Here is an 11,218-nt window from a genome sequence, read left to right as displayed (position 1 = left end):
TCTATTAGCATCCCAAAGTCTCATTGGCTAGTTGTGCTGTCCCTCTCACGTTCCCTCGTCCCATTGGTAAGCGTGGCCCCAGATCCCAAGGGGAGGTGGGTCACGACGGCTAGCAAAACCACTCTCTGCGCGTGATTGGTCCGAGACGTCAGCCAATCATCGACGAGGCCAGACTCCCTCCCACCCTCTCCCCGTTGCGGAGAGGCGTGGTCTCTGCCCGGGTGTCCTCGCCCAGCTGTCACTTGCATCTCTTAGTACTTTTTTAGTCGTTTCTTGAATTTTATCTTACCCTCGCCAAGCGGAGGATTGATGCCAATGGGTGGGTGCACCCAAGGCCCCTGAAAGATAATACTTGTTGCAAAACAAACTATTACAAAAAAGCATTTCTCTTTTCGTATACTCTGAGTGACCAGATTTTTTTAAAAATATATATTTTATTGATTTTTTTACAGAGAGAAAGGGAGAGGGATAGAAAGACAGAAACATAGATGAGAGCGAAACATCGATCAGCATCCTCTTGCACACCCTCTACTGGGGATGTGCCCGAAACCAAAGTACATGTCCTTGACTGGAATCGAACCCTGGACCCTTGAGTCTGCAGGCAGAGGCTCCATCCACTGAGCCAAACCGGTTTTGGCTGAGTGGCCAGATTTTTATGACCACCTGACATGTATAGGCAAATTAGCCGTACACTGCATTGTATGGGATATGGAAGCTGAAGGCCTGTTCGAACACCTTTGCTGTCTGCAGTTACCAAGATAAAAACGTCTCCAATTCACACAGGAACACAAGGATTGGATAGTCGAGCACTGGAAAAAAGTCATGTGGTCTGATGAATCACGTTTCCAGTTGCATCATGCAGATGGTAGAGTGAGAATTTCGTGGGAACTGCATGAAAAGCAAGCACCCCACATGCATGAGAGCAAGCACCCCTCATGCATTTAAGCTGGTGGGGGCAGTGTTATGGCTTGGGACATGTTTTCCTGGCATGATTTGGGCCCTTTAATTCCTGTGGAACAACGTCTGAATAGTACAACATACCTGAGTATCGTTGCTGATCAAGTTCATCCTATCATGTTGATGGCATATCCCAATGAAGATGGCTTCTTCCAACAAGACAATGCACCATGCCACGGTGCTTGTATTTTGCAGGAGTGGTTTCAAGAACATGAGGGAGACTTTACCCTACTTAGACGGCCCCACAATCAAGAGATCTCAATCCAATTGAGCATTTGTGGGACGAAGTTAAAAGAGCCATCAGGCAGCTGGTTCCACAACCATCAAATCTCTCAGAACTGGACAGTGCTATTCATTAGGGTGTCAGATTCCTTGCATTACCTTTCAACATCTCATGGAGCCAATGCCAAGAATCGCCACAGTATTGAAGGCAAAAGGTGGCCCAACAAAGTACTAATGGGGTGGTCATAATAATCTGGCCACTCAGGGTATACATGCAACTTTAAGGCCATCTGGTAACTGTCAAAACCTTTTTACACAATTATGTCTGTATCCTATCGATATGTTGTCCTCCAATAAAATTATAAATAAACAGTGGGGGCTTCTGTTAAAGACAGAAGGTGTGTGTGCGTGCACAAATTACCCTCTAGGCCATATAAAAACAAAGAGAAGGGGAAAGGAGACAACAGCAGCAACATTTTAGAAGCTAAAAAGGAAGTGGTTTAGCAAACCTGAGAAATTGATTCCTAACCAAAGGTAAACAAGAGCATGATTATACCTTTGAAAAACTCTGTGGAAGCTGACCAGCCCCAATCCCAAAGATATTCTCCTCAGGGTTCTCTCAATGAAATAGATGAAGGAATCCTACAATTAAGCCCTTGTCCTACATTCCCAGCCATCCTCACACAGTCTTTCCAATAAGCTTTTTAATGTTCTCACTCTTTTTAAAGAAAATATATTTTATTGACTTTTTTATAGAGAGGAATAGAGAGTTAGAAACATCAATGAGAAAGAATCATCAATCAGCTGCCTTTTGCACACTCCCTACTGACTGCGGATGTGCCCACAACAAAGGTACATGCCCTTGACCGGAATCGAACCAGGGACCCTTCAGTCCGCAGGCCTACGCTCTCTCCACTAAGCCAAACCGGTTTCAGCGAACGTCCTCACTCTTAAATGGAAGCAGACAGCCAAGGATCATTAGACATTTGAGGAAAGTATTTTTGTTTTATTTTAATTTTGTGGTTGTTGTTAATCCTCACCAGAGGATATCTTTCTTTCTTTCTTTCTTTCTTTCTTTCTTTCTTTCTTTCTTTCTTTCTTTCTTTCTTTCTTTCTTTCTTTCTTTCTTTCTTTTTTTGAGAATGGAGGAGAGAGGGGAAAACAGAGAAATACCAATGGCCTGCATGAGCTCCAACCATGCCCTTGGTCAGAATCAAACCCAGGACCCTTTGGTCTACAGGCCAACGCTCTATCCACAGAGCCAAGCTGGCTAGGGTGAGGACAGTCTTTAGTATACTACTTTAGGAGAAAATTAATAAAAATTATAGGATCTGTCCAGAAGGTCAGACATCTAAATAATCAGAGTTTCAGAAAGATAACAGAGACTCAGAGGGAAGAATAATCAAATAAATTATTTAAAAGTAGTCCCCTGAGCCTTAGCCAGTTTGGCTCAATGGATAGAGCTTCTGTCAGCGGACTAAAGGGTCCAGGATTTGAGTCTGATCAAGGGCACTGGATGTGCCTCTCTCACATCAATGTTTCTCTTTATCTCTCCCCTTCCCTTCCATTTCCACTCCCTTTAAAAGTCAATGAAAAAATATCCTTGAGTGAGGATTAACAACAATGACAGAGAGAGAGAGAGAGAGAGAGAGAGAGAGAGAGAGAGAGAGAGAGAATGTCTTGCAGGCATGGCTCAGTGGTTGAGCATTGACCTGTAAACCAAGAAGTCACAGTTTGACTCTTGGTTGAGGCACATTCTGGGGAGGGCATGCATAAGGCAGGAAATCAATGATGCTCAGCATTGATGTTTCTTTCTCTCTCTCTCCCTTTCCTTCTCCCTCTCCCTTCCTGTCTGAAATCAATAAAAGTATATTTTAAAAGGGAAAGAAAGAAAGGTATGGAAACCAAGAAACAGAAGATCCAGCACAAAAGAGAAACATAAGGAATCCTGAGAGCAATGGTGAGGGAGATTGCAAGCTGTAGGACATGACTAGAAATCAAGATTCGAGCAGTTCAGCCTGGTCAGTGTGGCTCAGTGGTTCTTTTTTTTTTCTTTTTAATATATTTTATTGATTTTATACAGAGAGGAAGGGAGAGAGATAGAGAGTTAGAAACATCAATGAGAGAGAGTCATCGATCAGCTGCCTCTTGCACACCCCCTACTGGGGATATGCCCACAACCAAGGTACATGCCCTTGACCGGAATTGAACCCGGGACCCTTCAGTCCCCAAGCCGACGCTCTATCCATTGAGCCAAACCGGTCCCGGCAGTGGTTGAGCTTCTACCTGGGAAGTAAGAGGTCACTGACTTGATCGCCAGTGGGGAGCGTACAGGAGGCAGCCAATCAATAATGTTTCTCTATCATGAATGTGTTTATCTCTCTGTCCCTCTCCCTTCCTCTCTCTCTAAAAATCAATAAAAACATGTTTTTAGAAAGAGATTGTTATGCCCAGATTTCGTGATCCCCAAGGACCACCAGGGAGCCAAGTCCAATGCAATAGCAGAAAGCCTGTATTCCATGCTAGCATGGGCTCTGTCCCACTTACACCGACAGCAGCGTGGTGGAGGAGAGCGAGCTCCAACAGATCAATGGGTTTTATAGGGATGGTGATGTCACTGCTTTGGCTGATCCCGATTGGTTGGGTGAGGGCTAGGGTCCAGTTACAAAATGGAGGATCAGGAGTTAGCCCCGCCCTGCCCTTTCAAGATTAAGAAAAAAATTACATCAGCTCAGATGATTATATATAGCAAAGGTGGAAATTTATTGAGAAACAAGCACAGACTCTGATGTGGTGTGAATACCCACATCCTGTGTGGTTCAGGGTTCAGGGTTTGGGCTCTGGAAGAGGAGCCGCACCCAAATGACAGAGACGAGACAAGAAATAATAATTTGGAAATTGGGGGCCAGGCGGGAGCCCAATGCAAGAGGAAGGATGGGCTTGTGCTCAGGCCTTGCCATCCTTTTATTACGTTTGGAATACACCTATAGCCCTTAGGCAGGCAATTCCAGTAACAGGCAGACTATCTTACCAGTAAGGATTTACATGACTGTCTGGAGGGGAAGTTGCTTCAGCTACTGTTGTCTAGACTAAACAGTGAGTGCACAGCTCTGACCTTTGCTCGAGCTCAAGGGTCGCCAGCATTCCGGGCTTCTTGTCCACACTGCTCTGCTAGAGAAGACCATAAGCGGTTTCCCACAACGTGGGGAGGGGGAGAGAGTCCCTGTGAGTTATTTCTTCAAGAAAGAAAATTGAGAGAAAACTTAATGCATTTGAACCTACTGAGAAGAGATTTGTATAATCAGAAGAGAGTTTGGGGCTATGTTAATGATAAGTGTCTAGAAAGCTATGGGGCTGGAGGAGAAGACTAATTCCAACGAAAGGAAAAAGTTGTGCTGGAAAAACCTAAAAGGATGGTAAAACTAACAAGACGGGAGATAATGAATAGGCCTAAACTAAACGAAATAAAAAGCCTTCAGAGGTATTTGAAACGTTGCCATCCATTAGTTTGGAGGCCCGTTAAAGAATTGCAGAACTGAGCTTTGTCGTTGTGTTTTTGTTTGTTTGTTTTGCTTCCCGGTGAAAGGGACAGAAGGCCACTCAGGATGGTGAGTGTGAGAGGAATCCTCCCTGTAGTGAAGCTGCCCCCAGCTTTCCATCCCAGGAAACTGCAAGGAAGCTTGGTTTGGTGCCAAATGGAACAGGGGAATTTGGGACCACAAGTAATTTTTAAAGAAATTTGCGGCCTGGTTGGAGTAGCTCAGTGGTCAAGCGTGGACTTATGGGTCAGGAGGTCACAGCTGGATTCCAGTCAGAGCACATGCCCGGGTTGTAGGCTCGATCTCCAGTAGGGGGCATTGCAGGAGGCAACTGATCAATGCTTCTCATCCAGAAGAAACAATAGCAGAAACTGAGCCCCAAAGACTTCCGATGTTGTTATCTGACACATTTAAAATAATTATGCTTACTATATATTTTTTTCAGGGTTGCCATTTAATCAGTGTTATTGTGGTAACATTGGCAAGATTTTTACATAAGAGGTGGGCCTCCGTTTCATAGTTATTTCTTTTTTGGAAGGGTAAAGGGGTGGTTTGTTTGTTTAAAAAAATTTTTTTTTAAAGTATGGTATAACTTGGAATCAGGAGAACTTGAATGAACTCCCACACGCACTGCAACATGGGAGAAGAGAAGCCGCCAGACTGGACACAGCTGCCTCTCCTTTGTGGAGGAGGTGGGGCCTGCTTCTGGGAATGAAAAAGAAACTGAATGCAAGAGAGTGGCGTTGAAAGGGCATGGGGAGAAGGGGAACCACAACCTTTTATTTTAAACCTTAAGGTTTAAATGTAAATTGAAGACGTTGGGTAAATTTGGACAAGAAAAAAAACACCATTGCTGGATCGGTTTGGCTCAGTTGATAGAGCGTCGGCCTGCGGACTGAAGGGTCCCGGGTTCGATTCCGGTCAAGGGCATGTACCTTGGTTGCTGGCACATCCCCAGTAGGGGGTGTGCAAGAGGCAGCTGATCGATGATTCTCTCTCATCGATGTTTCTAACTCTCTATCCCTCTTTCTTCCTCTCTGTGAAAAATCAATAAAATATATAGTAAAAGAAGAAACACCATTCCTTTTAGAGTAGACTGAAGCAGTGATTTTTAAAACAAAGAAAGCAGAACTAGGACATTTTAAATTTTTAATCCTTTCCTTTCAGGTTACCTAAGACCACTTTTGATATAGAAAACTGTAGGAAGTTAGTAACTGCCACAAGCAAACGCCAGGTGGTGGCCCGTGTCAATTTTCCACAGAGTCCTGCTTTGTGGGGTGTCTGAATGCACTGCTCGGGGTCTCTGCTCACATTTGCTGGAATCAATCGTGGCAGATTTTAGCCCACAGGTCGCTTTCCCCCATATTTCTTTGTAAACTCTTCCGCATTCTTACAGAATTTTTTACGGTCCTTAGAGTATGCTTCAGCTCGGTCAGCCCGAAGCCGGTGCTCAGGCTGGGGGTCATTCACCAGTGCTATGAGAGACTGGATTACTTGGTCGGTTTTCGTTGCTGGCTTCCAGTTTTTAGCACTAATTACTGGCAGACAGACCTGTCCCTTTTCATCGATGTTGGGGTGATAGATCTTTGTTTCAAATGTGATCTTTGGTGGTTTGAATGGGTATTCTGCTGGAAAGTTGATTTGGATTCTGAAGGTCCCCTTATCATATGGAGGGTTGTCAGGAATAATAAGCCCTTGCCAAGTCAATGAATTAGCTTCATCAGCTTCCTGCTGGCCGCCATCTTGGATCTGGTCTATGCTTACTATATTTAAATGAAACAAATTTGAAAATATATTAGAAAACTATAAAATATGATCTAACATTTAAAATAGAGGTTCTAAAAATTAAAAATATAAAGTTTTTAATTAAAAACGGAATGGATAGCCCTAGCTGGTTTGGCTCGGTGGATAGACCTGAGAACTGAAGGGTCCCAAGTTGGATTCTAGGGTGCATACCTCGGTTGCATGCTCCTCCCCTGCCTGGGCCCTCCTCTCTGACTCCGGCCTCTCTGCGCGTGCAGCGTGTCTCCGTTCCTTAGGCTTTTACAGCTCCTCTGATTTTCCTTCCAGTTTTCTCCTTGCTTCTCGTTGTAGAATTTCCAGTCAGTCGACTTTCTTGTAGTTCTGGGTAATGTCCATTTTATATTTTAGTTGTATTTTATTGAAATTGTGTGAGGCTGCGGTTAGGTGTTTACCTGAGCAGCCATCTTGGATCCTCCGTCCTCCCTCTCCAGAAGCATTAGTTAAGAGGTCTGCCGAAACTGGTTTGGCTCAATGGATAGAGCGTCGGCCTACAGACTGAAGGGTCCCAGATTCGACACTGGTCAAGGGCATGTACATTGGTTGCGGGCCCACCCCCGTTGGGAGATGTGCAGGAGGTAGCTGATGGATGTTTCCAGCTCTCTATCCCTCTTTCTTCCTCTCTGTAAAAAAAAATCAATTTTATATATATATATAAATTAAAGAGGCTTATAAGTAAAGCAAGCTAACACCATGTACATACAGTGATAAAATTTAACATCATGTAAAGATGAAGAATGAGCATTGTCTATGAAGAATTCTTGCCAGGAATAAAAGACTATTTTATTTTTTGGTGCAAATGGATAAGAAAAGTGTAACATTCCCAGACCATGAAGCTATAAAATGGACACAGCACAAACAGGACAAGCACACAGTCTGCACACTGTACACAAACAACAGACAGCAATATCTCATCCAGGTAGAAAAAACAGGAGGCTGGGAGAGGAATGCTGTGAGCAGACAAGTGCAGGGATCCAGGATGGCAGTCTCACACAATGCATTTCTGTCTTCTTCAAGCACACCAGCCAGCATGTTGACATACCAAGGAAAACAGTGTAACATCATGTGAAGATTACATGCATTTGAAAGGACATCATTCACTCAAAGAAAAGACTGACTGTGCTCAGTTACTGAGGCAGTTCAGGCCCCCAGCCGCACAGACACAACCACCAGGCTCCGTGGAGGTCGGGACAGAGGTTCCCACCTTCCACAAAGACCGTCTTTTCTTTCTTTAAATAGACATTTTATTGGTTTTTTACAGAGAGGAAGGAGAGGGATAGAGAGTTAGAAACATCAATGAGAGAGAGACATCGATCAGCTGCCTCTTGCACACCCCCTACTGGAGATGTGCCGCAACCAAGGTACATGCCCTTGACCGGAATCGAACCTGGGACCTTTCAGTCCGCAGACCGATGCTCTACCACTGAGCCAAACCGGTTTCTGCCAAAGAAGGCCTTTTCAAGAAAGCATCACTATGACACGTGCTGTGGCAGAACACACACTTTGATTTTATTTATTTATTTTTTAAAATTTATTTTATTGATTTTTTACAGAGAGGAAAGGAGAAGGATAGAGAGCTAGAAACATCGATCAGCTGCCTCCTGCACACCCCCTACTGGGGATGTACCCGCAACCAAGGTAAATGCCCCTGACGGGAATCGAACCTGGGACCTTTCAGTCCGCAGGCCGATGAGCCAAACCAGTCCTGACCAGAATACACACTTTCAAAACTTAGTTCGATCCTGGGGAGGTCACTGCGGAGAGAACACTGAAAAGGAATAGCTCCTTCCAGGCCAGCAGCACCATCAGTGTTAAAGGACGCAGACACCAGGAAGCGCAAACAGACACCTTGGTTGCGGTCAGGCAGCTGATGGACGTTTCTCTCTTATCCATGTTTCTAACTTTCTATCTCTCTTCCTTCCTCTCTGATGCTCATGCTCTGCAAACAAACAGCAGCAGTCAAGGGAGCAATGACCCCGTGGAAAGCTAGGGGTGAAGTGGATATTCCATGATGGCTCCTAAGCATCGGCGACCACAGATGCAGGGCCTGTGCCTGCCTCATCCTGACATTCCCGCTGCTCCTCCATCCACGGAAATCTCTCCATAATAACCTTCCCACTGCAACAGGCCCTGCTTTTCCATGCACAACCTTCAGCTTCATTCTTTTTTTTCTTTTTTTATTTTATTTTATTGATTTTTTACAGAGATTGGGGAGGGTGCAGGCTGGGCTGAGGGACATCCCACTCCCCCAGCCCCGTGCACGAACTTCATGCACCGGGCCTCTAGTAGTATAATAACTATGTATGGTGCCAGGTGGGTCCTTGGGGCATCACTTTGTAAATTATGTAATTATCTAACCACTATGCTATGCACCTGAAACTGATATAAAACTGATATAAAATAATATTGAATGTCAACTGTAATTAAAAACTAAAATAAAAACTTGTATGAGTCAATGAAAAAATGTGGATACTGGCTGGATATTATATGATATTAAGATATTGTTTTAGCTAAAACCGGTTTGGCTCAGTGGATAGAGCATCGGCCTGCAGACTGAAAGATCCCAGATTCGATTCCGGTCAAGGGCATGTACCTTGGTTGCAGGCACATCCCCAGCAGGGGGTGTGCAAGAGGCAGCTGGTTGATGATTCTCTCTCATCGATGTTTCTAACTCTCTATCCCTCTCTCTTCCTCTCTGAAAAAAATTAATTATAATTAATTAATTTGTTTTATCACCAAAGGGAAGCTGGGTTACTGTTATAAAGGCGACAGGGAGGACTGGGTCTAAATGTAGTCACTAAGCACCTGGAGCCCTTCCACCACCTGATTTATTACCTATTTGTTTATGGTCCCCTCACACTGTGAGGTCCATGAGGGTAGAGGACTGTGTCCATCCAATCCGTTGCTCTGTCCCTGGTTGCTGTAGTAGAGTAGTTGTTTGATAAATATTTGCTGGATAAAGAAAAAGATATCATAGTGTTGTTTTTGTTGTTGTTTGTTTTTTAAATATATTTTATTGATTTTTTACAGAGAGGAAGGGAGAGAGATAGAGAGCCAGAAACGTTGATGAGAGAGAAACATCGACCAGCTGCCTCCTGCACACCTCCTACCGGGGATGTGCCCGCAACCAATGTACATGCCCTTGACCGGAATCGAACCTGGGACCTTTTAGTCCGCAGACCGACACTCTACCACTGAGCCAAACCAGTTTTGGCAAAGATATCATTGTTAATTTTGCTAATTGTAAAAGTGGTATTGCTATGTTATGTTAAAATTTCTAGATGGAAAAATAGGACAGTATTGCCCTGGTGGGTGTGGCTCAGTTGGTTGGGCCTTGTCCTGTGCACTGAAAGGTCGCCAGTTTGCATCCAATCAGGGAACATACCTGGGCTTCCGGCTTGATCCCCTAAAAAGGGGCATACAGGAGGCAGTTGATCAATGTTTTGCTCTCACATAAAAGTTTCTTTCTCTCCCTCCCTCTCCTCTCATCTCTCTTAAAAAAAAAAAAAAATCAATTAAAACAACAACACCCAGAATATCTTTAAAGCATCCAGAGTAAGGTTATATGGTATATGCATTGTCAAAACTCATACACCTGCAACATATAAGGCCTGTACATTTCACTGCATGCCAATTTTACCACAATAAAAATTAAATTAAATTAAAAGAAGCCAGCCAAACTGGTTTGGCTCAGTGGATAGAGCGTCGGACTGTAGACTGAAAGGTTCCAGGTTTGATTCCGGTCAAGGGCATGTACCTTGGTTGCAGGCATGTCCCCACTAGTGGGTGTGCAGAAGGCAGCTGACCGATGTTTCTCTCTCGACAATGTTTCTAACTCTCTATCCCTCACCTTTCCTCTCTGTAAAAAATCAATTAAAAAAAAAAAAAGCAGCCATAGAAACAGATTGCCTTCAAAGAATGAAGTGGAAGATGCACCTGCGAATGGAAATGCTAATGAGGAAAATGGGGAGCAGGAGGCTGACAATGAGGTAGAAGAAGAGGAAGAAGGAGGGGAGGAGGAGAGGAGGAAGAGGAAGGTGATGGTGAGGAAGAGGATGGCGATGAAGATGAGGAGGCTGAGGCAGCTACAGGCAAACGGGCAGCTGAGGATGATGAGGATGACGGTGTTGACACCAAGAAGCAGAAGACTGATGAGGATGACTAGACAGCAAAAAAAGGAAAAGTTAAGGCCTCTGTGACCTATTCACTCCCCACTTCCCGTCTCAGAACCTAAACGTGGTCACCTTTGTTTTTGTTTTTTTTTTTTCCAAATAGGACAACCAGCCTCATCCAGGCCCCACCCAAGGCACTCACAGATCAACACCCCAGCACTATACTAACTCAACACATCCAGATCTAAGCCTTCATCACTTGATTCAGCAGACCCTCAAGTTCCCGCAAAAGTTTCCAGCCATGTCTGAGAGGCAGCCGTGGGGCAGGGGCAGGCGAGGAGCGAGCTGTTCCGGGCCTGGATGCTCTGGGCCTGGCCTCTGTTGCTCTGGTTCGTTCCACAACCAGCTGCTCCGGGTCTGGTCACTGCCGCTCCCGACCCAGTTGCTCTGGACTTGGCTGTTGCTGCTACAGGCCTGGCCACACCCGACTCGGCTGCTCTGGGCCCAATTGCTCCGGGCCCGGCTGCTCCGGGCCTGGCCGCACCAGACCCGGCTGCTCCGGGCCTGGCCGCTCCCAGCCTGGCAGCC

General features: G+C 45.0%; 1 protein-coding gene across 1 annotated transcript; it reads left to right on the top strand.

Moving 5' to 3' along the window:
• The first annotated feature begins 9,388 nt into the window (after window positions 1-9,388).
• LOC118729504 (prothymosin alpha-like) lies at window positions 9,389-10,706 on the top strand. Its single transcript, XM_036457032.2, has 3 exons — window positions 9,389-9,394; window positions 10,436-10,533; window positions 10,578-10,706. The coding sequence occupies exons 1-3, from the start codon at window positions 9,389-9,391 to the stop codon at window positions 10,681-10,683; spliced, it is 210 nt and encodes a 69-aa protein (XP_036312925.1). The 3' UTR covers window positions 10,684-10,706.
• The last annotated feature ends 512 nt before the right edge of the window (window positions 10,707-11,218 follow it).

The sequence above is a fragment of the Pipistrellus kuhlii genome, unplaced genomic scaffold, assembly GCF_014108245.1.
Source record: "Pipistrellus kuhlii isolate mPipKuh1 unplaced genomic scaffold, mPipKuh1.p scaffold_m20_p_3, whole genome shotgun sequence".
Classification (NCBI taxonomy): domain Eukaryota; kingdom Metazoa; phylum Chordata; class Mammalia; order Chiroptera; family Vespertilionidae; genus Pipistrellus; species Pipistrellus kuhlii.
Note: the sequence above shows the minus strand (reverse complement) of the source record. Positions and strands in the feature narration are given on the sequence as shown.

Coding starts and splice junctions, on each gene's coding strand:
- LOC118729504 (XM_036457032.2), top strand. Junction 10,534..10,577: donor GAAGAGGAAGAAGGAGGGGA/GGAGGAGAGGAG, acceptor GGAAGAGGATGG/CGATGAAGATGAGGAGGCTG.